This window comes from Aquarana catesbeiana, linkage group LG03, assembly GCF_042186555.1.
Source record: "Aquarana catesbeiana isolate 2022-GZ linkage group LG03, ASM4218655v1, whole genome shotgun sequence".
NCBI lineage: Eukaryota > Metazoa > Chordata > Amphibia > Anura > Ranidae > Aquarana > Aquarana catesbeiana.
The window spans coordinates 76675232-76702660 of NC_133326.1; the positions used below are offsets into that span (position 1 = coordinate 76675232).

At 42.4% G+C, this 27429-nt stretch overlaps 1 protein-coding gene across 1 annotated transcript; it reads left to right on the forward strand.

The window, feature by feature from the left end:
- Window positions 1–27429, forward strand: MAPK6 (mitogen-activated protein kinase 6). Its single transcript, XM_073618721.1, has 6 exons — window positions 1–150; window positions 14376–15568; window positions 19463–19607; window positions 21911–22075; window positions 22163–22364; window positions 24800–27429. The coding sequence occupies exons 2-6, from the start codon at window positions 15014–15016 to the stop codon at window positions 25893–25895; spliced, it is 2163 nt and encodes a 720-aa protein (XP_073474822.1). The 5' UTR covers window positions 1–150; window positions 14376–15013; the 3' UTR covers window positions 25896–27429.

Below are 27429 nucleotides of genomic sequence, written 5' to 3' on the forward strand. Positions count from 1 at the left end.
CGGGTGTCTTGCGAAGCTCCTCCCCCTCAGTAGTCAGTCAGCGTACATGGCGACTGCGGCAAAGAGCGAGAGAGAAGACGCAGGAGAAGCGGCTGAGCAGAGCGGAGTGCCTGAGCCCCGTCCCTTCTCCACATGAAGCTGACAAGAGCTGTAAGTAGACGCCGTGGTGTCCCCCCTGTGTGTGGTGCCCGCCCGGCTCTCCATTGTGTCACCTAATAATGTGTCCGGCTAGTCCACAATGGTCGGAACCTTCTACACACACCGGCCGTCCCCCCCGCCTCTCCTACACCTCGGACAGTCTCATCCATCTACATACTGGGACCGGCGGGGATTATAGACAGCGCCCGGGCTCCCCTCCCCCGGGTGTACCGGCTACACCTCCCCCTCCCGGGTCTATCACCCCGCCGCCACCTTTGTGCACCTCCCCCGGCTCCCTATACACCGAGTCACCTTCACTTTGTAGTAGAGGGGACGCGGCTGTGTAGGGGGAAACCTGCGCTTTTAGCGTACGGAGCCCTTACGTGGACGTAAATCCCGGTGTAGCGCGGATGGTGAATCGGGAGCTCCGTACGTGGCGGCTTTGATTGACGTGCGGCCGGCCCAGCTGGCAGCTTCGCAATGAAGCCGGTCTGGAGGGGTGGGACTTCTCTCGGCGCAGCCAATAGGGGCCTCGCATCCTTCCTCTTCAGTCATCTGATTGAGCTAGGGTGACATACACACACCGCAGCCTCATTTGCATTTACTAGAGAAAGGCGAGAGGGTGGAATAGGCGGCGTGCTCCTCTATGGCGGCTGTCCCATGATTCCTCCTTGTCGGGGGATGACTGTAGCCGCCTGTTACTGGAACGAAACAGTCATGAGGTGACTCACATGGCCGTATGTGCCGCCCGGGGGCACGGGCTTTTCCCTCCGCTATTGTGTGCTGTCACAGCTGGGGACTTTGTTCTCTCTCCCACCACGTGTGTGGGCTGCCGGCTTCCTATTGGCTGAGCCGTGATCTCTCAGCGGTGCCCGCGGCCAATAGAACGCCTCCGACAGATGTATGGAATTCCCTGCAGACTGGCCGGAAGGTGCGCGTCACTGCCGCGTCAGCTCATTGCCGAGAGCGAGGTCCTCTGCTCCGGCTGCTTTGTCTCCTCATCCGGGCATTTCATCACACCTAGTAGACCTGAGAATGATCATAAAAAAAATGTGTGTCGTTCAGAAAAATGTATTTATATTTTAGAGGTGCGCATCTTCACTGGTCTCACGATTCAATTACGATTGGTCAACAATTCGATTCCGCGATGCACCACGATTACCAATGAGCTTCCACTTGGGCCGCCTAGGCGACCCTTCCACCCTGCAATCTTCTGGGACACATCACAGGTCCCAAAGGATTGCCCAGCCATTCAGGACAGAGCAGGGAGACATTCGCACCCGGCTATGAAGCTGCGAGCTGTCACATCCGGAGCCCACAGTAGTATTGTCAGCGCTGTGGACAGGCGGGGGAGAGAATGGAGGGTTTGGGTGGCCACGACGCTGGATTGTGGGACAGGTGAGTGTCTTTTTATTAAAAGTCAGAAGATACACTTTTTTTTTTTTTTTTTTTTTTGTAGCTGCTGACTTTTAATAAACAAAAAATTGACTGGAGCTCCACTTTGAATTAAAAATAACCTCATCCCTTAACCACTTCAGCCCCGGAAGATTTGGCTGCTGAATGACCAGGCCATTTTTTTGCTATTCGGCACTGCGTCACTTTAACAATTGCGCGGTTGTGCAGCGTTGCACCCAAACAAAATTGACATCCTTTTTTTCCCACAAATAGAGCTTTCTTTTGGTGATATTTGAACATCACTGCGGTTTTGATTTTTTGCGCTAAAAACAAAAAAAGAGCGACAATTTTGAAAAAAAAAAACCCACTATTTTGTACTTTTTGCTATATCTCCTTCCTTTTTTTTTTTTTTGAAGCAAATTTTTTCTCAATTTAGGCCGATATGTATTCTTTATATTTTTGGTAAAAAAAAATCGCTATAAGCATATATTGATTGGCTTGTGCAAAATGGGAAAGATTTATAGCATTTTTTTTTTTTTTTTCACTAGTAATGGCAGCAGTCTGCGATTTTTATCAGGACTGCGACATTATGGCTGGCACATCGGACACTTTTAAGGCATTTTTGGGACCATTGGCATTTATACAGCGATCAGTGCTATATAAATGCATTGATTACTGTAAAAATGTCACGGGAAGGGGTTAACACGGGGGCAGTCAAGGGGTTCCCTAGGTGTGTTTTTCTAACTGTAGGGGGGGACTGACCTAGTGGAAATGACAGATCGAGATTCCTAGCTATTGGGAACTCATGATCTGTCACTCCTAACAGAACAGGAATTTGTGTGTTTACACACACACACACGTCCCTGTTCTGCCTCTCGTGGCCGGCGATCATCACAGCCAGCGGCCACGAGCGTCGGCACCCCCGATGTGACTGTCTGTCCTGAATCTCTGGTCTCACGTCTTTCCTGACGTTAGCAGCGAATTCTTAGCCCCGTCCACCTCTCTTCTGATCTGATAGCTACAGTCAGCGGGCAGGGCTGAGAATTCTCAGCCGACGTCATGAGAGGCGGGCCGGGCAGTCACATGAGCAGCATGTAGGAGCAGGGCAAGTCGGGATGGCGTCACCTGGTAATCGTCTTTTCCGGTCACATGCATCGCTGCCGTATCAGGAACACCCGAATCGCAATGCAGCGATCAATTTCGGCACCCCTAATATTAATATATATATACACACACTAATTAAAACACTACAAAAATGTTATATTGCTCTTCTTTCACTATAAATTTTAACAAATTTGTTTCATACGTACCATATGTGTTTCTTTGGATGTAGGCACACTTGCTAGCGATAATTGGCTATCAATTGGCAACACATTTATTTGGTTGTGGCATTGCTAGACTGTCCTCAAGAAAATGCACATTAACGTTATTTATCCCTTTTGCTGTCATCTTTATTTTTTTTTTTTTTTTCACTTGATATTTGCACGACGGCTTACAAAATGCAAAATTCCAGTAACAAACAGGGTATCCAATAAAACAGGCGATGAGCAGCCCCAGTTTACCACATCCCAAGTGTAAATTCTCGCAAACAGTAAGTACTGGTATATGCTCATGGGACTTTTTAGGCACCACCAGACTATATTTTATTAATAGTTTATTCATTATATAATAGGCTTTTATTTTCTGTGGTATTCTTTCATATACTGAATTGTTTAACCACTTGACAACAGGGCACTTAAACCCCCTTCCTAACCAGACCAATTTTCAGCTGTCGGTGCGCTCACATTTTGAATGACAATTACTCAGTCATTCAATACTGTACCCATATGAAATTTTTGTCCTTTTTTCACACAAATAGAGCTTTCTTTTGGCGGTATTTAATCACCGCTGGGTTTTTAATTTTTTGCGCTATAAATAAAAAAAGACTGAAAATTCGATTAAAAAAAAAAAAATTCTTTGTTTCTGTTAAAATTGATTGCAGAATGTTGGCCTGCGGGCACTAAACATCCAGCCCACAGTGCTGCTGCCGTCTCTCCCCCTCTCCCCTCGCACTGTACCGATTGGTACGCAGAGGGGAGGGAGGAACCGGCGTCATGACGTGACCCCGGTTTGTTTACATGTGATCGCTCCGTCATTTTGACGGAACGATCACGTGGTAAACGGCTGCGATCAGTGGCTATTTACCGTGATGCGCCGGGTCCTCTGGACCCGGCGGTCACGGATGTTCCCGGGTGCGCATGGGAGCAACATTCTGGAATGACGTCAACCCAGAATAAGCCGACCGCGCTGTTGCCGTCTTTCGGCAATGGCCCGGTCGGCAAGTGGTTAAACTTTCAGTAAGCAAAAAAAAAAAACCTGACTGGGGTTATAACCCTCCCTTACTCTATCCAAAACGAAAAAAAAAAGTTCTTTAAGGCTTGACATGTTGGGTATTTACTCTGCGCAACCTCATCTTTTATATCTTACTATAGAATTGGGTAATATATTGCATTTATGTGTCCTAAAATTAACTTTTTTAAAAGTAAATCTATGCTTATAGGACTTTTTAGGTACCAACACCAGACATTTGATTAAACGTTTAACAATTCAGTATATCAAACAGAATACCACAGAAAATAAAGGCCTATATATTATATAATAGACTGTTAATCAAATATTGTCTGGTGGTGCCTAAAAAGTCCCATGAGCATATACTTAGTGTTTGTGAGAATTTACACTCGGGATGCGGTAAACTGGTGCTGCTCATTGCCTCTATTTTTATTGGATACCCTAATGTGTTTTACTGAAATTTTGCTTTTTGTAAACTGTCATGCAAATATCAAGTGACAAAAACAAAAGAACCTGAGTCCCAGAGATTTACCTTCACTTCCTGTCCCATAACCAAAACAGGAAGTGAGAGGAAATCCTTGCAAATTAAGGAAAGCCACTGGCCTCACCCCTTCCCAGTCACCAGAACTAGGGTCCCCATTGAAAGATTTAACCTCTATTATTGTTTTAGGGACAGCCCAAAATGTAGAAATGTAGTATTTTACTTTTTATCTTTTGATAGTATACAGGACAAATGGAGAGGGTGAATCTCCCTAACAGGGGCAGAGGTAGCTATAAAAACTGACAGAAGTTTTAATCCCTTACCACTCTAGCCAAACTTGAAATAGCCTTTTAGTTATACCTTAAGGCTGGGTTCACACTATTGCGAACTTGTTTCTCCGCATCCAATTCGCATGTCAGGAGATTGTGACTGACTATGGAGCCGGTTTACACGTCTCTGGAGTGGCTTCTGCGTGTCTTCTGATCAGTTTCAGGTCCAAATTCGGACCAAAATCAGACCTGAAATGGTGAACAGGGAAGCACCGGACCCCTGCTGTGAGCCGCTCCATTCGGCAGTGTGAACCTGGCCTAAAACTGCATGCACCCGTGAAACGGCAACAAACCTCAGCACCCTATATTTTTCATAGGCAATGCTTTCAAAATCTTTATGGGTCATCCATTTAGAGTGTAACTATGAAAAATAAGCCTAGAATTATTGCGTAGCACAATCAAGATTTTCCTGTGTAGGCACCCCTGTGCGTTTACGTTCGTGTGGGGGTGGTCAATATTTTTGTTTGTGTGGTGGGGGGGTTGTTAAGTGCTTCAGTGTAACTTAAAATTTTTACACTTCTAAAAAAAAAAAATCTTTTTTTTTTTCATCACATACAGGATAAAATGTCCTCTGTGTAATGTTTTTTTTTTTTTTTTTGATGACTGGTTCTCTTTATTGATACAGGGGTCTCGCCTGTGCTACAATGAAGCTAATGCAGTACAGATTTCCTGCACTACAATGTCAGGACTATAATGACACCATGTTCCCAGTAGCATAACATTTAACCAATACTTTCCACTACAGAGAGGAGGAGCTAGAGTTGATGGACTTTTTAGGTGGGTGATCTCTCAAAGAAATAGTTACATACAAATATGTTAACATATCCCATATTGACATGCAGTTATAGAACAACCCATGGCTCTTATTAAAATGGCCATAACGACCATACCATGCTTAAAAAAAATAAATGGAGACAAAACACAAAAAGATAGAAATCATATGGGGTAGGGCTGCAACTAACGATTATTGTCATAATCGATTAGTTGGCCGATTATTGTTTCGATTAATCGATTAATCGGTTTATAACCTTAAAAAAAAGTGTGGTGTATAATTTAGTTAATATGTAAAGTTTTAAAAAAAGGCAATTTATTCTTAAATATCTCTATGCAGTGGTGAATATAAGTAACCAACTATATGGTTAGGGAGCAAAATATCTAATCCACTCTGAGAATAACAGACAGAAGAGATATACTGTATATACTATTAGGAGAGATATACTGTGTATATATACTATTAGGAGAGATATACTGTATATATACTATTAGAGGAGATATTCTGTATATACTATTAGGAGAGATATACTGTATATACTATTAGAGGAGAGATATACTGTATATACTATTAGAGGAGAGATATACTGTATATACTATTAGAGGAGAGATATACTGTATATACTATTAAAGGGTGAATCTGGTAAATATTATCAGACTCAGAGATCAATTTTTTATTTAAAAAAACAAACAATGTCTTCTCCGACAAATGACAAAAAATGTCATTTTAAGAACGTTTGTTCGATTTTCTAATTGTTAGTGTGGTCAAAATCGAATTGTCAAAGGATCTGCAGGAAAAGGTAGTTGAACTGTAAAAAAAACAGGAAAGGGATATAAAAAGATAGCCAAGGAATTGAGAATGCCAATCAGCAGTGTTCAAACTCTAATAAAGAAGTGGAAAATGAGGAGTTCTGTTGAAACCAAACCACGGTCAGGTAGACCAACTAAATTTATTTATTTATTGAATTTATTTACAGTAGCGATTATTTGCTCTATTTGTACTATAAAGAGCTCATTTTAGTTTTTTTTTAACCCCATTATGTTACTGGCCGATTAATCGATTATGAAAATCGTAATCGATTAATTTCATAATCGATTAGTTGTCGATTAATCGATTAGTTGTTTCAGCCCTAATATGGGGCATCAACTCCAACCATAGTGAACCCATTCACGGCTGAAATCATATCCAAGACCTCTACCAAATTTCATGCAGACGGAGGTCAGGAGAAAGTCCTATGCCCCCTGATCTTTTAACTATGGTTATAACCAATCTAGATCTATTGATCAAACATTAGGCTGTGAATGAGGGCTGACGTGTTTGGCCTAAAAAAAAATCTTCAGGAGATGGGTGTTCAAAAAAAAAATAAATAAAAGGCATATGTGTTGTATCCCAATAGTCTTCAACACATCAAACCTAGGGACCACCGCAGACCAGACCCCAAGGAATAATTCCACTCAAGGTGATCCAGAAGGGTAGATATAGGCCGGTCAGTGTAATGCTGCCTGACAAGGCCTACAGTCATATACTCTGCATGGGCATTATGAGAGTGTGTCTGGTCCACACAAGGACATCTCCAGCACTGGACGCTAGGTGGCAGTTGTGATTTTTACTGAATAAGGGGTGTTTTCCATTCATCGTATGTCTTTGTATGGATAATTTCCATGCAGGGTGTATAAGTATAGGCCTTGTCAGGCAGATTTCCTGTATTGAAAGAGTTAAAGCTCATATTTTCAGGCCATCCACTTACTCTGCTTACTGGTTAGAAAAAACTGTTTAAATTCAGGGGATTTTTTTTATTTTTTTGCTACATAGCAAGAAACATAACTTGCCTATAATGAAGTGTTTCCCATGTCCGGCTGGCTGCTGTGTAGTATTAAAATCTCCCCACTACCGGGTCTTCTCCACAGAGTTGATCTTCTGGCACTGTGTAGTAACATCAAGTACACTGCTTACTCCACCTTTCATACAACTCTAGTATTGGTTGTTGGAGTGTAAATCTCCTTGTCATTGGGGAAGGCAGATACTGTCATTCATCTGCCTGTCCTTCATTCACCGAAACTTTTGTATTCTGACAATGAGTACGATAGTTTTATAAATGGAGGTGGGATAAAAGGGAGGGTGCAAATCTTGCAGTGGCTGATGTTAACCTCACAGTGCCAGAATATCAATTCAAATGGGGAGAAGATTTCTGAAATATGCAGTAGCCAACTGGACATGGAACACACTACATTACAGACAAGTTATATTCCTAGTGCTGCATAGGAAAAATAAAAAAACACTTCAGTTTTAATCAGTCTTCACATTAAAGTAGAATCCCAGACAAAACGTTTTGTCCTGGGTGAAAGTTCTATCTCTGCTAGGTTTATTCACTGATCTTTTGTGACCTGGTGGAACTACTACGCAGGAAGTAATGGAAAAAACATGATGATAAATAACCTGGACATTAACCACTTCTGTACCGTGCTATAACCGAAAGATGGCTACATCGTGGTCATCCAGTTCTGAGAGGGCATGAATGAATAATCTTTCAGAACCCTGCCCCCTGAGCGCCCATCGGAGCACGCTCTGTGACCGTTAAGTCCTTTGGACACAGCTGACAAGATCAGGGTGAAGGACCAATCACAGCAGCCCTTTACCATGTCGTCAGCTGTGTCCAATCACGGCTGATAACCAGCAAGTCTGTTTACATGTGATCAGCATTCCTTTCCCTTAAGCATTGTCTGAGGAAGGGAGTGCAAATAATCATCAAGGCTACACATCGATGAAGAAGAAAAGTGACTTTTGCAAAATCTTATAACAAACTCAGGAAAAACCATGTGTAGTTTTAATTTTTTTTAACAAAAAATAAAAAAACCCAGTAGTTATTAACCACTTAAGGACCGGAGGTATTTACCCCTTAATGACCAGGCCATTTTTTGCGATACGGCACTGCGTTACTTTAACTGGCAATTGTGCGGTCGTGCGACACTGTACCCAAATATAATTTTATTTTTTTTTCCTCTCTAGTCATCTTTCAGAATGGCACACCTGAGATGACTGGTCCACCTGACAGGAAACACTATCAACACATGAGGTTAAAAGGCCCCTCCCTTTCCCCTGCACCTTAGTTCTTTGTGTTTCCCGGCAGCGAAACGTGTTTTTGTTTTTTTGTTTTTCTGGGGTTTTTTTGGACCTAAAGTCGGCAGGAGGCGGATAGCTGGGGGGCCTCGGTCACCGGTGTGGGTCCCTGGTTGAAGGGCTGTGTGAGCCCTCCGAGGAGACAGCGCTTCCTGACTGCCGGACTCCAGGGGGGAGCAAAATGGCGCCAGGCTACGAAAAATGGCGGCGTCTCTCCCATCTACCCGACCCTGTTCCTAGGTGTGGGTACTGTAACGAAAAGCTCCCACAGGATCGTGTGAAACCTTTGTAATAGATGCATTCACAAACTGTCAGACAAGGAAACCTCAGCAGTGACGAAGGACTTCCTCTCAGTATAGTCAGATGTTTTCCACGCTCCAATCTCTGATAAACCTTGATTGCATCAAAGAAAGGGCCCAGTACAAGTAGGAGAGAGACCCTTTTTTTCTAGGGAGAGTACCCACTCTCAGCAGGGTACATCTGGCAGAAGTCCGAGAACCTCTCGGAGACCTCCTTCCTCTCTCACCTCGGGGTAGAGGAGTTGGGATTCAGACCGAAGTTCCTTAGAGGGTGAAAATTCTGAATTGGAGCCAGGACAGTGATGGTCCCAGGCACAATAGACACCTCTTTCCTGTGGAAGACATGGAGGGGCTGCTCAAGGAAATTTATGCCTCCTGAGGACATCCCGGAGCTTTCAACTCGGTGTCAGTCTGGGATAAGATGTACAGGGGGGCTGGGGAAACTTCAATCAAAAGTATTCCCAGTCCACCAGACCCTTATAGAGGTTCTTCTAAGGGAGTGGAAGGACCCAGAGAGGAAAGTCCTAAAACTCAAGACATGGAAAAGGAGATTTCCATTTGTGGAAAAGGAGGAGAAATTCTTCAAGACCCCCAAATTGGATGCAGCCCTCAAGTTCAGAAGAAATCTAATCTGTCCATCGAGGACTCGGGTAACATAAAGGACCAAATGGAGAGCTAGTGAGACAATAGAAATTGTCAGGATCATGGCTAAGTGAGCGGCCCTCCTCAATTCAGTAAGGACGGCTGTCTGGGTCAAGTCATGGGAAGGGGACCATATGTCCAGGTCATGGCTCTGTGGGTTGCTCTTTCAGGGTTCCCTGCTCTTTAGCCTTGGCCTGGATCAGGTCCTTTCACGGTCTGTGAATAAGTTCCTGGTGAGAGCCAAGAAGGAGAAAGGCAGAAAGTTTTTTTGTGGAACCCTAACAGGGCCAATTCAAGCCCAAAAAGGACTCGAACAGAAGGTGGGGGAATGGAAAGAATAGACAGATGGGTGGTCTGCTCTTTTCCGTATTCTGACACCAGCAAGCAGTCCAAGTGATGCCAACCTCAGAGTAGGGGGGAGACGTTCTCACTTTGTCCCTCAGTGGGAGAAGATCTCTGAGAGCCCTTGTATCTTACAGCTCCTAATAGGAGGCTACCCGTTGGAACGTCTCTCCACCTCCCCACAGAATTTTATACTGACGCATCCACCCAAGGATCCTTTAAGGGCAGCAGGGTTGCTAGACAACATACAGGATCTGGCAGACCAGGATGCAATCGTCCCTGTACCACTGGAACAGAGATTTTGCTCCCTGTTTTTGTCGACCAGAAGCCATCAGGGAAATTTTGCATGATAATAAAACCTCAGGAAACGAAAGTTTCTGCGACAAAAGAGCTTCCGGATGGAGCAAATATACAGCGTACGCAAACATCTGTTGAAGGATGCCTTCATGGCTACAATAGATTTAAGGGACGCTTACATCCACGTCTCGATTGCCCTGGAACATCAGTCCCCATTAAGGTTTGCAGTCCTTCCAAACAAAGGGATTCAACATTGTCAGTTCCAAGCTCTCCACTTCGTTTTAACAGCAAGCCCAAGGGTGTTCACAAAGGTCCGGGTAGAGGCAGTGGCTTACCTGCATCTTCATCTAGATCTCCTAATTTATGGTCCTTCCCTACAGCAGGTGAGAACAGATGTAGAGCAAGTGATTCTTACCTTGGAGACCCTAGGTTGTATAGTGAACTGGGAGAAGACCTCCCTCAAACCATCCCAATTAAAAACCTTCCTGGGATACTTGGTGGATACAAAGGTGCAAAAGTGGTAACGGCGGTTTCCTCACTGATGGAACCCAGGGACTGCTTGCACAGACAGGTTATGAGAGTTCTAGGGCCAATGACCTCCTGCATTCTAGCGATTCCCTGGGCACAGCTCTATTCCAGGGAACTGCAGTTATTCCTGCTATTTTCTTGGTACAGAAAGACGGATTTACTGGATGGAAAGGTTTCCATCCCAGCAAAAGTAAAGGCCTCCCTAGATTGGTGGCTTGGCCAAGACAGGCTCATGTCGGGTCGTCCCTGGGCCCAGTGCAACCCAGTAAAGATTTCTACCGACTCAAGCGCCTAGGGTTGGGGCGCTCATTTAGAGGACCTTCAAGCCCATGGGTCCTGGATCCCGACCCAAGCAAGAACCTCCTCCAACCACAGGAAGCTCCTGGCGGTGGGTCAGGCATTGAAGGCTTTTAGAGGCAGGATTCAAGGACTATTCAAAATCCTATCAGACAACGTAACAACCGTCCTTTACCTGAACCATCGGGGGGGGGGGGGGGGGGGGGTCTGAAGAAGAGACTCCTAAAATTGGCTTTAGAAATTCTAAGTTGGGCCAAAGGAACCTTTCAGTCTATATCGGCAGGCCACATAATGGGGACCACCAATGTTGTGGCAGACCTAAGCTGACGGCCTATCCACTAGGGGGAATGGGAGTTAACCCAAGACGTATTCCTTCAGATAAGTCAGCAGTTTGGAGTGCCGAAGATGGACCTTTATACCCACAGTAGGAACAGGAATTTGGAGCTATTCCACCCCCCACCAGAGAGGGGGGATCGGAGGGGGTGGATGCTCTAGCACAGGACTGGGATAACTAACTAGCATACGCCTTCCCCCCGCTTTAATTCCTCGGGTTCCACAGAGACTGGTCCACTCAGTGCAAGCTGATCCTGGTAGCCCTGTGGTGGCCAAAAAGGGCTTGGTTTCCTACTGTGAGGAAATGGTATGTCTCCCGTCCAGGCAGGATCTCCTTCTGCAATGGCCGATCCTTCACCCCGGGTTTTTCAACTTGACAGCCTGGCTCTTGAGAGGGAGATACTCAGAGATGAGGGATGCTCTGAAAGAGTGATTGAGAATCTCCTAAGAAGCTAATCATTACAAAGCTTGACACACAAATCTGGAAGGTTTTTCCACACTGGTGCCAGGATAGAAGAATCTCTAGGCCTTCGGTACCAGTAATACTTTAATTTTTTTCAGGCTGGGGTAGACCAGGGGATTGCCCTGAACAACTAGTACAAATAGCAGCCCTGTCTGTTTTTGGATCAGAGGCTCGCGCTGGAGCCTCTGATTAAAAGATTTCTGTTAGAGAGGGAGAGGTTGACCCCAGTAAGAATTTACAGATTCCTGCCTTGGAATCTTACGCTGGTCCTGGAGGTGCTGACAAAAGCACCTTTTGAAACAGTACTAGAAATTTCTGTTAAATTTTTGATGCTTAAATTAGCCTTTTTACTGGCTATCACTACAGCCAGAAGGGTAAGCAACCTGCAGGCCCTGTCAATTAGGAAGCCTTTTTTTTTTTGGTACTGGAGGACAGAGTGGTTCTGAGGCAAGACCTCCTATATCTCCCAAAGGTCGCCTCCCAATTTCATAAATCGCAAGAGATTGTTTTGCCCCTTTTTTTTTTTTGTGAAAATCCGAAGAACGAGAGAGAAGTAAAATTTTGTTTACTAGGTGTTTACTGACATAACTAGATAGGGTGAAAGACGTCGGGAAGTCAAGTCACTATTTGATTATATTTGGCCCTAGAAAGGGAGGGCAAGCATCTAGGACTGCAGTGGCTAGGTGGATCAGACTATAGGAATAGCTTATGAGCAGGCAGGGTCCCCAATACCAGTAGACCTCAAAGCCCATTCCACAAGATCTCTGGCGGCCTCGTGGGTAGAAAGAGCCAGAGCCTCAATAGAACAGATCTGTCGGACAGCCACATGGGCGAAGCAGGACATCTTCCTAAAGCATTATAGAGTGGAACTGCTATCGCCTCAGGATCTGGCATTTGGAAGAAAGGTCTTACAAGTGGTAGTTCCACCCTAAGGTAGGCCTTCAACTTCTTGTTCATCCTCTCAGGTGTGCCGTCCTGGAAGATGACTAGAGAAAATTACAAGTTACCGGTAACTGCTTTTCTAGGAAATCTTCCAGGACAGTAGGCCTACTTTCCACCTCTGTTTTGATGTAATTACTAGGGGAAAAGTCTCCCTCTTGTGCCAAAGTAATAGGTTATCTTAGTGCAACGGAGGGGCCTTTTAACCTCGTGTTGATTGTGTTTCCTGTCAGGTGGATCAGTCATCTCTCAGGATTGCCGTCCTGGAAGATTTCCTACAAAAGTAGTTACCAGTAACTGTGTGGTAATTTTCCCACAAATAGAGCTTTCTTTTGGTGGTATTTGATCACCTCTGCAGTTTTTATTTTTTGTGCTATAAACAAAAAAAGACCGATTTTGAAGAAAAAACAATATTACTTTCTACTATAAAACATAGCCAATACATTTAAAAAATGTAATTTCTTCATCCGTTTAGGCCAATATGCATTTTGCTACATATTTTTGATTTCAAAAATAAAAAAGCCAATAAGCGTATATTGGTTTGCGCAAAAGTTATAGCGTTGTACAAAATAGGGAATAGATTTATAGCATTTTTTAATTATTTTTTCTAGTAATGTTGGTGATCAATGATTTTTAGCGGGATTGTGGCGAGCAGATCGAATACTTTTGATACTTTGGGAACAGTGACATTATTACAGTGATCAGTGCTTAAAATATGCACTGATCACTGTATAGATGACACTGGCAGGAAAAGGATTAACATCGACAATCAAGGGGTTAATTGTGTTCCTTGGTGTGTTTTACTAACTGTATGGGGGACGGTCTGATCACCGTTCTGTCTCTGTGGGGAACAATCGTGGGCCGCCGGTGGACATCTATAGACATCTGGACCCGCTCATTGGCTCCCCTGCTGGCCAAACTGTGCGCACCCACACAGGCTAGTGCATGAAACGACGCACCAGTACGTCGTTTTGCGCAACCTTGGTGCAGTAAAACTGCGGCAGGTGGTAGGCAAGTGGTTAAATACCACCAGAATGTGGTAATGTGATAAATATTCCTTATGGGTACAGTGTTGCATGACTGTGCAATTGTCACTCAAAATGTGACAGCTCTGAAAGCTGAAAATTGACCTGGTAACCTAACCGTTAATGTTTCTCACTTCGGCCTGAAGTTCCACAATAAATAAAGGACATCCCCCTCCCTCCTGTGATGTACAGCAGTACATTTATTTATACTTGCTTCTCTACTTCTTTCTCTGGGGACTATAAGCACCTCCTCTTCTCCTCCTCCTTTTTTTTATTTTTATTTTTTTGCCTTTTGGGTATATAACAGAATTCTCCAATTTATTTTAGAATATTCACAGCTGGCAAAGACCAGGTGACCAGTCCTCCAGGTTTACTTGTCAGTTATGAATTATTCTGGATAGATTTATCTTGATCATTCATGGTACACCTTTCACGAAGGGTGTTTCAGATTTGCAGTCGGCAAGGCTTTGTATTGGTTGGTGTACTGAGGAGTTACATCCCGGTGAGTGTCAGACTAGTAGTGGAGTTTTATACATAAAGCTTTATTCTTCCTGGTAACTCGGTGTAATAGTTTATGGAAAGATGTGCCTTATGTTTTTATTGGATCTCTAAATGGCAATTTTTTCTTTTTTTTTTTTTTTTCCTTTCAGGTGTTCTGAAAATAAGATGGATAGCAGCTTTGATTGTGATTGTGGTGAGCTGGAGCCACCTGATCATTAACAGAAGAACTCTTCTGTAATTTAAGGTCTGCCACGGTTTCCTCTTCGGATGCACTGTACACAAACATCAAATTACAAATAATTTCTAGTGCTTACCAGCACCATAGAATGACGCTGCTCAGGACCAGTTCAACACTGAATGTATCTGCACTGTGAGGAGGATGATGATAGAAGCCTATATCTTGCATATTTATTCACATTTTTGTTCCATGTCAATTTGTTTTGCACACTAGAGCCACGTGCATAGTATGTCATTTCATTCCGTTTCACTTCCATTGAGTGTTTTTGTTGATGTTTACTGGAATGCTGCATCTCTTGTGAACTATGACTACAGTCGTTTTTATACAATCCAAACTGAGCTTTAGAATTGTGGCTTGTGGGATCCACCAGGCCTGGCAGGCTGTTATGCAATGAGAATTGGAGCTGACCGGTCTGAAGAAGAGTGTATTATTTTTTATTTTTTTTTTGGTTAGGTTTTTGAAATCTTTTCTTTAGATACCAGCAGTGGTTTATCATCACGTGTTTAGGAAAATTGAAGATTTCTGGACGAAGGAAGTAAAGTAGCCAAAATGGCAGAAAAGTTTGAAAGCCTCATGAACATTCATGGGTTTGATTTGGGCTCTCGATACGTGGACTTAAAACCCCTCGGCTATGGTGGTAATGGCTTAGTTTTTTCTGCTGTTGATAATGACTGTGATAAGCGAGTGGCTGTGAAGAAAATTGTCCTGACTGACCCTCAGAGTGTCAAACATGCTCTGCGGGAGATCAAAATTATCCGAAGACTTGATCATGAAAACATTGTTAAAGTATTTGAAACTCTCGGCCCTAACGGAAGTTGCCTGACGGATGATGTGAGCGAGTTAACTGAGCTGAACTGTGTGCATATTGTTCAGGAGTATATGGAGACCGATCTAGCCAAGCTTCTAGAGCAAGGCCCACTTCGTGAAGAGCATGCTAGGCTCTTTATGTACCAGCTGCTACGTGGGCTTAAATATATCCACTCGGCTAATGTGCTGCATCGAGACCTTAAGCCAGCAAACCTGTTCATAAACACTGAAGATTTGGTTGTAAGAATCGGAGATTTCGGTCTTGCACGGATCATGGATCCCCATTATTCCCACAAGGTGAGTTTTTGTCTTTAAATTTTATTCCCCACCCCCCCATATTGGTAATGTAAATAACACTAGTGACATTGTTTTCTGATTGGTTCCAAATATGACAGCCGAGGCACTGCTGTAGGCAGGTCAGTTATAGTTGATGTCACGTTAGCACATGGACACATGCCTCTTGCTCTAGTCCAAGGATCTCCAAACTTTCTAAACCAAGGGCCAGTTTACTGTCCTTCAGACTTTAGGGGGGCCAGATTGTGGCTATCGAGAGTAGAAAAGGTCCCATCGACAGTGGGGAAAAAACAATGCCCCATTTTTCGTGGTGTTAGTCCCCATTGTTGGTGTCATTGTGCTCCATAGTTGGTGTCAGTGGGGAAGAATTCTATTAAACCAAATTGGCAAACTTGTACTGTTGCCAACTTTAGAAGTAATCTAGTGTTTGAATCCCATAGCATAGCTAAAGAGCTTATCTGTTTTTGTTTCTCAGTTGTAATTGTCTCTTTGGGGCTCATACATACTAACGCCAAGTGTATGTGTGTGTGGTGCACATGCTTTATTACGAAGTCCTCTTCATTATCCTGAGCAAGTGGAACCCTACTGGGGCAGCTGTGATTTTTTTTTTTTTTTTTTTTTTTTTTTTTTGAGCTTCCTGCTTTGGTCTAGCACCTGGGAAGTTCTCTGTTGGCTTGGCAAATGCAGGCCAAACACCCTCTGTTGTATCTTTAGGTGGCGGACTTTAGTACAATATTTTTTTTTCCCATCCTTTTCTGTTTGGGCCAAATTTAACCTCTTGGCTTAATGGCTAAAATTCATGACCGAGATTGGAAATGTCTGTGTAGCCTCATAATACTTCAGCAGATTCATATGGACTGTAAGCTGAAATTTTGATTAGAATTTGCTCTGGCAAAATACAAAGCATTTTTATTAGACATTTACATATAAGATGAGCTAACATGATAAACTCTAATTTTAGGATTCCTGTTGCCATGTGAACCATGGTCATAGGAATTTGCGGTTCTGTTGTGGCAAATTTGTCACCATTTGGGTAGCTGACTGCCTTGGTTCTAAGCCCCATGGGGAGAACACAATGGCTCCGCAGGAGAGATTCCCTCGTTAACACTAACTATATTGATGGGGGAATCGAGCAATTTTTTTTTTTTTTTCTCTCCCCTCAACCTTTACTGCCACCTGTGGTTGAAGGAAATAAAATTTTACCATCTATGGCCTGCCTAATTTATTTTACATTGTGGGAAATCAAGACTTGATATGTAAAGTGTAGTGAGCAAATGTATTTTATGGGCTCCAGAATTTATTGGGTTTAACTGGTATTTGGGTTGCAGCTTCTCCCGAAATAGTGTTTGTTATAATAAAATGAATGGACGTGTCTCCACGATGGTGTGCAATTTTCACTGATTAAAGCAAAGCTATGTGTGAATACATTCCAAACAAATGGGACTTCAGAGATTTATAAGCTGTGTGCACATCCTGTTGTGGACTGTAATTGCAGTTGTCTCAATGGGGATTTGTTCTGCAGTGCAACTTGTTTAAAGATACAGCTAATGTTTTGTTACTCAGAATAAATCTCATATTTTATTTTATTGCTAGTTAAATGCAGAAAAAATAAACTGATTTGATTGGTTTGTTAGTGTTGTGATCATTTATATGATCTTGATTGTTATGCCTTAAAGCGGGGGTCCACCTAAACCGCCAAAAAAAAAAATATTAAAAGCCAGCAGCTACAAATACTGCAGCTGCTGACTTTTAATAAATGGCCACTTACCTGTCCCAGGGTCCAGCGATGTCGGCAGGCGACGCCGAGAACCCGCTCGGATATCGGCAGCTGCCGCGGCCATCCTAGGTGAGGGAATCAGGAAGTGAAGCGTTGCGGCTTCACTTCCCGGTTCCCTACTGCGCATGCGCGAGTCGCGCTGCGCATCGTAACTGGTCCCCGCTATCTCCTGGGAGCTGTGTGTTTCCCAGGAGACAGCGCGGGGGGACAGGAAGAGGCATAGACTCCCATGGGTGCCAAATGTGACACCGGAGGGGGGGAGAGTTCCGAAAAGCGGAAGTTCCATTTTTGTGTGGAACTCCGCTTTAAGTGCTAAAATGTTCCTTGGCTATGCGTTGCAGTAAGAGCCCTTTCACACTGGGCTGCGTTAACGGTAAAGTGCTGCTAGTTTTTAGCGGCGCTTTTAACACCCACTAGCAGCCGAGGGAAGGGTTTAATGCGCCCTAAAAGCGTCGCTGGCAAAGCCATTTGCAGGCGCTTCGGCAGCAGTGCCTATTCATTTCAATGGGCAGGGGTGGTTTAGGAGCGGTGTTTACACCGCCCCAAAGATGCTGCTTGCAGGACTTTTTTTTTTTTTTTTTTTTTTTAACGCAGCGCCTCAGTGTGAAAGCACTCAGGCTCTCACACTGGGGCTGCAGGAGAGGGGTTCTACAGGCTCTATTTTTAGCCCTTTAGCGCCTGAAAAACGCATCAGTGTGAAAGGGGTCTTAAAGTGAACTAGTCAAATGCATTGATTTTGTGTTCAGCCTCATGTTTCTTCTGCGTATGGAAAAAATGCACCAACCAGTCACCTGAAAGTTTTTGTTGTAAGAGCGTGCAATGCACAATTACTGTTATCAATAGACCCCCCCCCCCCCCTGTAGATTTCGAGTAATCCAAAAGGGGGATGAGCCAAGTCCATTCTTTGACTAAAGCAGTCAGAAGGCAGGTTTATGCTGGCCGCATTCTGCTCAAACTTTGGCCGATTCAGCAGGAAATGCCTGTTGGCACCACACAGCTCCACAAGCTCCAATCTGAAAATTTACAGAATCTTGGCTGAGCAGTAACTACAGTTTATGAGATGCAGTCATTGTTTGGGTATCCTGACAACCCTGGAAGCAGCAGCTGTCAAAATATCATAGCTGACAGGGAAGATGCCTCCATCCCGGCTTTCGTAGGATTGAATAGCAGATACCTTGCCTATGGCTAGCCTTGCAGGAGCATTTCTAGATATAGCAGTTTGTTCATTTTAAAAGGACATCTAAAGCCGGCCATATATGGTTCTCCGCTACTTCAGTAGGGACCGGCCAAAATTCGATCCATCTATGGGCAGGCTTTGTACCCACCTCGATCCATCAGTAGACTTGGGTACAACCAACATGTCAGATTTCTAGCATGCTATATTTGCCAGACGCTAATTGTGATGGGGAAATCAAAATTTTCTTTCCTGCAACCCATGGTTGCATAAAAGCGTGAGCTAAATGTCCTTTTTCACAATGACTTATCCCCCATCAAACAAGTGATATTAAAGGCTTGAATGTTTCTCTAAAATAAGAGAAGAAAAAGGTTGATACTTGCCCCTTGCCACCTCCTCTGGGGACCTCCGCTGGCACTCTCTGCGCTGTCCTTCTTTTTTTATCTGTGTGCCCCATAGCAAGCCGCTTGGTATGGGGGCACTTGTGCGAGTGCCTCCCAAGCCGGTCATTGTGTGTCAAAGAGGCTCGTCCCACCCCCTGCTCCCTCAGCACAGGATTTGAATATTGGCAACAGGACCATTGGCTCCCACTGCTGCCTCTGTATCCTGTGAACAGGGAGAGAGACCAGCGCTGTTGCAGGCGGCCACAGTGCTGGAGCAATACATGCTGTATTTGGGGGGGGGGGGGTCGGCTACTGGAAGGCTTTTCACCTTGAAAATACAGATAATGCATTAAGGTTGAAAAAAAAAAAAAACTCTGGCTTTTATAACCCCTCTAAGGACCGTGGCCTACTTATAGTGTCTGGTTCATCAGCACAGAATGGGAATAAAATTGCAGTCAAGAAAACCACAACAGTTTGCATTCAAAATTGTTTTGTTTTTTTTATTGCATATGGTTGCGTAAAACACATGTAGGTAATTCTGACCTGTTTTTACACCTACACAGGGACACCTTTCTGAAGGACTTGTCACCAAATGGTACCGATCTCCACGCCTTTTACTTTCACCAAATAACTACACTAAGGCTATTGATATGTGGGCAGCTGGGTGCATCTTTGCTGAAATGCTGACTGGAAAAACCCTTTTTGCAGGTTAGTACTACACTGGTTTTTATCTGTTTTCCCAACAAAATTGTTTGCGTCTGCATATTGAGTTTTTAGACAAAATTCGATATTGTGAAAGTGTTTTTACTAATATAAAAAAATATATATTTGTTTATAATATACAGTATCTCAGAAGTGAATACACCCCTAACATTTTTTGTAAATATGTTAAATCTTTTCATGTGACAACACTGAAGAAATGACACTTTGCTACAATGTAAAGTAGTGCGTGTACAGCTTGTATAACAGTGTAAAATTGCTGTCCCCTCAAAATAACTCAACACACAGCCATTAATGTCTAAACCGCTGGCAACAAAAGTGAGCACACCCCTAAGTGAAAATGGCCAAATTGGGCCCAAAATATCAATATTTTGTGTGGCCACCATTATTTTCCAGCACTGCCTTAACCCTCTTGGGCATGAAGTTCAGCAGAGCTTCACAAGTTGCCACTGGAGTCCTCCCCATGATGGCATCACAGAGCTGGTGGATGTTGGAGACCTTGCACTCCTCCACCTTACGTTTGAGGATGTCCCACAGATGCTCAATAGGGTTTAGGTCTGGAGACATGCTTGGCCAGTCCATCACTTTTGTCCTCAGCTTCTTTAGCAAGGCAGTGGTCATCTTGGAGGTGTGTTTGGGGTCGTTATGTTGGAATACTGCCCTGCGGCCCAGTCTCCGAAGGGAGGGGATCATACTCTGCTTCAGTGGGTCAGAGTACATGTTGGCATTCATGGTTTCCTCAATGAACTGTAGCTCTCCAGTGCTGGCAGCACTCATGCAGCCCCAGACCATGACACTCCCACCACCATGCTTGACTGTAGGCAAGACACACTTGTCTTTGTACTCCTCACCTGGTTGCTGCCACACACGCTTGATACCATCTGAACCAAATAAGTTTTCTTGGTATCATCAGGACATGGTTCCAGTAATCCATATCTTGGCTGCAGCTCAGTTTCAGGGTCTTGGCAATCTTCTTATAGGCTGTTATGTAGAGCAACAATTCTTTTTTTCAGATCCTCAGAGTTCTTTGCCATGAGGTGCCATTTTGAACTTCCAGTGACCGGTATGAGGACACCAAATTTAACACACCTGCTCCCCATTCACACCTGAGACCTTGTAACACTAATGAGTCACATGACACCAGGGAGGGAAAATGGCTAATTGGGCTCAGTTTTGGACATTTTCACTTAGGGGTCTACTCTCTTTTGTTGCCAGCGGTTTAGACATTAATGGCTGTGTGTTGAGTTATTTTGAGGGGACAGCAATTTTACACTGTTATACAAGCTGTACACTCACTACTTTACATTGTAGCAAAGTGTCATTTCTTCAGCGTTGTCACATGAAAAGATATATAATAAAATATTTACAAAAATGTGAGGGGTGTACTCACTTTGTGTATTATTATATTATATTTTTATTTTTCCTTTTAAACCTGTATGTTCAAGGCCTTGAATCCTCAGGCTCCTGGGTATGGCTAGGAGGTGGTGACTAGCCAGTGAGAGTATGGTAGAGCTATGTGCTACCCCTATTAACAACCTATATTATATGCAGAACATTTATAACTTTTCTTTACTGTGCAGCAAGCTTGGGTTTTTTTTGTTTGATGTTTTTACCTGTGTATTTTCTTTTTGTTTTTCAAGCCGGGGTATGTTCTGAGGCTTTGTTTTGTACCCTTTTTTCAAACAAACTAATAAGAATTTGCCAAAAAACAAAAACAAAACACCTGCATGTTAGGCATGGCTGATACCTCCATGCCATGTACAAAGTAGCTGAGTTATCTACATGTGATTTGTGTTATGCTATATTATCAATGACTGCAATAGGTGTATTTGTAAAGAAATGTCATATTTAATAGTAAATAAGTCAGTAGTTGATTTATCTATTCACCCACATACTGGTGTTCTACCTCTCCAGTGTGTTCTTGGTTGGCAGTACAATACCTTATTCAGTTACCATTACTCCATCACTGCTGTTGTCAGTTTCAATAAGAGCTTGACATTTTTTAGCCTCCGTTTCCAAATTTGTAAGGAAGAATTTTGAAGTTGAAGCAAGGTTATCATTTTGTGATAATGACTGCTTCAAGGATGGTCTGTAAACCTTCGTTAACAAAGTGGTAAACTGTTGCTCACTTCAGGGATTACTATTGGTGCGTGCCATGGTGAGCTGTACAGTTTTTAACCAGAGTTTTGTATGAGCCATCACTACCTGTTTTTGTGTGTGTGTTTTTTGTTTTGTGGTTTTTTTTTTTTTTTGTTTTTTTTTATATTTATGTATTTATTTCCTCTTAAAAGGTGCACATGAACTTGAACAGATGCAGCTAATTCTGGAGTCTATACCTGTTGTTCATGAAGAAGATAGACAAGAGCTTCTCAACGTTATCCCAATCTTTATCAAAAAGGATATGACCGCGCCACATACTCCTTTAACACAGCTACTTCCTGGGATCAGTCCTGAAGGTAAACTTTTAATTTTATAATTTAAGTAATTACATTTTTCATTTAATTACCACAAATGCAATTACCTCCTCATATATCCTTTAACAGCTCTAGACTTCCTGGAGCAAATTCTGACATTTAGTCCTATGGACAGACTAACGGCAGAAGAAGCTTTGTCCCACCCATATTTGAGCATCTATTCTTTCCCTTTGGATGAGCCAATTTCACACCATCCTTTTCACATTGAAGATGAGGTAGATGATATATTATTGATGGATGACAACCACAGCCATGTCGATAATTGGGAAAGGTAATATTACTAAAATGCTATATTAAACTTATGTGAGCGCACTTTTAAAGTTTTTAATTAGTGGCTCTGTTGCTGGTCCAAAGAAGTTTGACTACAAGCACTCCACAAAGTAAGATTACCAATACTTGCCCGTGTAGCAGGTGGCAAGAACCTCTACGAGAGATGGGATATTCAATGAACACCAAAATGTCAGATACCACTTGAGGGACCATAGCCCTGGGAAGCCATAAATCCAATCTTCGCTGATACACATAGGTACATTTTAGGGCTGGTTTACACCAGGTGCAGTCCACTGCATTTTTATTCTGCATTAAAAACACACGGATTTCAAAGGCACTATTTCACACCAGTGCAGTCAACAAAAGTAGAACATGTTGCATTTTTACTGTTTGGAGCACATCTGGAACATGGCAAAATGCAAAGCATATGTCCTGATTTTAAGAAAAGGGGGGGGGGGGAGATACTGGAACGCATCAAAAACACGCATGCAGGAATGCATTTGGAAAGCAGACATTTAATCACATCTAGTATTTTCAGCAGAGCATCAAACTGCTTTGTTTAAATCCCATTGCAAAACATTATCATGGATGTGATATTTGACGGTTAATCAGTTGTATGTTTTATGGCTTTTATTATGTCATACTTTGCAGTTCTATGCATTTTAAAGAGGTAATAAACCTCAGTTAAAATAAACAAAAAAACTTCCCCTGCAAGGCAATGTCATAATGTGCTAGTATGCATAGCATACTAGCACATTATGAGAGTCTTGGCTTAAAACAAAGCCCTCCAGCATCGCTGACAGGGCTTCCATCTTCACCCGGTCTACCTTCTGGGTTCGTGAGTGGCTGGGGGGCACGATGATGTCCCTCCCGTGCATGTGCGTGGGAGCTGCTGTTTACGGAACAGGCTCTAAAGGTCTAGCATGATATGCCGGACCTTCAGAGCACATGCGATGTCACCGGCTGCGTGCAGTGGGAATATCTTTCCTAAACTGCAAGTTTAGGAGATTTTCACAGTACCTACAGGTAAGCCTTATAGGCTTACCTGTAGGTACAAGTAGTAAAACTGAGTTTACTACCACTTTTAATATAGGCGAGTAGCAACCTGTGTTTAGGAATTTGTTCCTTTTTTCACTGTGTACTTCATCAAAAAAAAAAAAAATCTTACAAGGGACTAAATCTGGTTTGAAAAGGGTTTGATGTCTAATTTTCACTATGCTATAACTTTTTTCTCTTCTTTGAAACTAGTAGCAGACATTAGCACAGCATGCCTTTTTAAAGCTGTTCTACACATGCCTGGTTCACACCTTTTGCATTTTTTAGGAAGTTTTCAGTTTTGCAGAAACACACTACAGTCCATTTAAGATGGTTTCCTATGGATGTAGTTCACATCTGCATTTTATGGAAAGGGCCAGGGACTTTTTTTCTGGTTTTTGGTTCCATAGACTTCAATGGATGAAAAGCATGTATTGAAAAACGCAAAATGCATCTTGAATATGCAATCTGCATAAGTGTGAATCAGGCCTAAAGCAGAAGGACATGTAGTAGGTGCTGATGACTGAGGTATTTGCAAGATTTTAGCATAAGAATTACAAGCATCCGCGTCAAACGTGTTTGAGTCCTCAGCCACTCATTTTTAAGTTTCAGTACCTGTATGCCCAGTAGTAAGTGCAGAATTTGCTCTTGTGGTTCCTTAACAAATATACATTTATGGTTTAATACAGCTGTAAAGTGTAGGGGTGGGAGGCTTGCTGTAGCTCTGCCTATACTTGTGTTAACTGGTGGTAGCACTGCTGACTTGCCCGGTTGCTTTACTAAAACTGGAGAGTGAATAATCTGATTTGCATAGGAACCAATCAGCTTTCTTTCTTTTCTTTCTTTCTTTCTCCTGTCAAAGGGACATGCTAGAAAACTTGTTGGTCAGCGGTTGCAGCCACTGGTAGGTGTATCCTGACAGCAGGGATTCCCATTGTCAGAATGCCATGGGGTTGAGTTACTAAAACTGGAGAGTGCAAAATCTGGTGCATCTCTGCACAGAAGCAAATCGGCTTTCAGGGTTTATTGTCAAAGCTTAATTGAACAAGCTGAAGTTAGAAGCTTATTGGCTACCATTCACAGTTGTTCTGGATTTTGCACACTCGACCTCGAGTAAATCAACCCCAGTGTCTTTTGCTTATAGTATGCTCTGTCTGACAAGGGTAGGTCCCTCAAGGCACGATTTACATGAATTGGAGGTTATCTGGCCCAGGTGCCCAACAGTGCAGATGTAAGCAGACGTTATTGCGGTGGAAAGGCAACTGAAAGGAGCATAATCCCATTGTACGCTGCAAACTCAGCCAGATGGCTTGTAACTTAATTCCTTTTGAAATCATGCTCTGGATGTTGTTTTTTTGGGGTGAAAGCTGTAGTTTGATGGCATTGTTTTTCCTATTCTAGATATCATGACAGCCAGTATTCTGACCATGATTGGCCTATCCATAATAATTTTGAAGCTGATGAAGTTCAACGTGATCCAAGGGCTCTTTCGGATGGAAGTGATGAGGAAGAGGTTCAGGTGGATCCACGCAAATATCTGGATGGAGAGCGAGAAAAATATCTGGAAGATCCTGCATTTGATCATTACTTCTCTGCTGAGCCTTCTTGGCCACACCCAAATCACCATGAGAATAAATATTGTGATCTTGAGTGCAGCCATACCTGTAACTACAAAATTAGGTCCTCACCTTACCTAGATAACTTAGTGTGGAGGGAGAGTGAGGTCAACCATTATTATGAGCCAAAACTTATTATCAATCTTTCCAACTGGAAGGAGCAAAATAAAGAGAAGCTAGATAAGAAGGGGAAATCAAAATGTGAAAAGAATGGTTTAGTGAAGGCGCAGATAGCCCTTGAAGAAGCATCACAGCAGCTAGTTGAAAAAGAAAGGGAAAAACGCAAGGAGTTTGACTTTGATTCTTTCATAGCAGGTACTATTCAGCTTAGTCTGCAAGATGATTCTTCCAGTGTTGACAAGCTGAATGACTTGAATAGCTCGGTAATGCAACTTGAATACAAGTCCTTAATATCGAAGTCTGTAAGCCTGGAAAAACAAGAGAAAGGCATGGTCAACCTAGCACAGTTGGGTGTGCGAAACCAAAATTCTTGGGACAGTCAAATCGTAACTGGTGAAGACTGCTTCCTAAAAGATCAGTTTTGTTGTGAAGTAAGGAAAGATGATCACAATCAGAAGGAAAACACTTATACAGGTTACCTAGACAACTTGTTCAGTAGAAAGGAAGAGCCAGAATTGTCAGACCCTGAGCCAGCAGACGAAGGAAAAGATAGCCACAAGGAAAATGAGGAAGGCTTACCAAATTTTAGTGACGACATCATCCTTAGTAAGCAGCTGGATTGCATAGGGATTCCCCAGTTTCACAATCCTGTTGGCTCACCCCTCAAATCAATACAAGCCACATTGACGCCTTCTGCAATGAAATCCTCTCCTCAAACACCCCACAAAGCCTACAGCAGCATTCTAAAACATTTAAACTAAAACACTCTTCTTGATTTTGTTTTCTTTTTTGTATCTTTCATTCGTTGTGTCATTCATTTTTTTTTTTTTTTCTTCCTTTTTTTTTTTTTTTTTTTTTTCTTCTTCATACTTGAATTGTATTTTAGTATGTATTTAAATTTTAGTTTTGTTTACCATTGTTTTTACAATTTCAAACTACTTTCTACATATTAATTTTAAACTAGCATGACATTTGCACACAAGGATTAAAAAAAAGAAAAAAAAAAAAAGATAATGCAATGTAGGGTGGAGACAGGAAATATGCACTAAACTAAAGAAAAACCTAAAAATCGGTTGCTATGTTTCTAAATATTATCTTGCCTTGATGTTACCACAGTGAGACGTTACTTACCTTCATGGAGATGTCAGTTTTATATTGTTTCTTTTCTAAGCTAGGTCATTGTGTTTAGCTTTTTTTTTTTTTTTTTTTTTTCATATCCATTTCTTGAAACACATGATACCAGCAGCAACTGAAGAATGCCAGATTTTGGTACGCATGTGTTATCTACCTCAAGGTAACAACATTTTGTGGCTGTATATTTGCCACCGATAGTGCTATATCCATCACGCACCTCTTTTAAGCCAGCATTATTGTAGTAGCTATTCTTGAAATGAGAAAATTACAGAAATATTTATAAATGTTTTTGACTGCATCCTATGTAATGAAGTGTTTTTAATATGCAGTATTTTTATTTATTAAATTCACAACGTGTGTCAAATCGGCGCCTCAGAAATGGCTTAGATTGGTAAATGGACATCTTGGCATCTAGCTGTCAAAATATAAGCATGCCATATTATTCAGGCAGGGGTTAAGTAAGACATTGCGAAGAGCAGTAATGATTTGCAGTACTTCATATTAAATTAGATTTTAGCTTACTATGGTCATATCGATAGAATATTCTAAATGGGTTGCTATGAAATGCTACCCTGTACACGTTGCTCTTCGTCTTTCTTAAACAAGCCCTTTGGAATATGGCAGTTGGACTGTTAAAGGTTGTCCAGATCTAGTGGAGAAATTTAATTTATAGTTTACATTGTACAGTTAGCCTGCATATTAACAGGTCATTGTGTTCTCGCTTCATTCTTTTTCCCACTCTTCTTTCATTTCAAGGAAAGTGCTCACTGTGTATAGGAATATTTGTTTTTTCAAAGTGCTTGACCGATCTCTACAAAACATAGGAACCTTGTAAAAGTTAAATACTCCTAGAAACTTTTTTTAATTTCCTTTTTTTTTATTGCAATGTTAAAGGCGTGCATGGAATTATGGTACAACATTACTGTAAGTTAAGAGTTGATGTAAGTTTTTTTTTTTTTGTTTTTTTTTTTTGGCTTTTACTGTATGTTTTTACTGAAATTCTTTATTTTTTATTTTTTTGTTTGTTTTCAAACCTGCATGAGAAGAAAAGCATGTAGTATCTCAATTCTCTGGAAACTTGTTTTGCCTTTGAATTTTGCATACTATTTATGTACTATCATTTCCCCTATTTAAGAATAATAAAACATGGCCAGCAGGAAA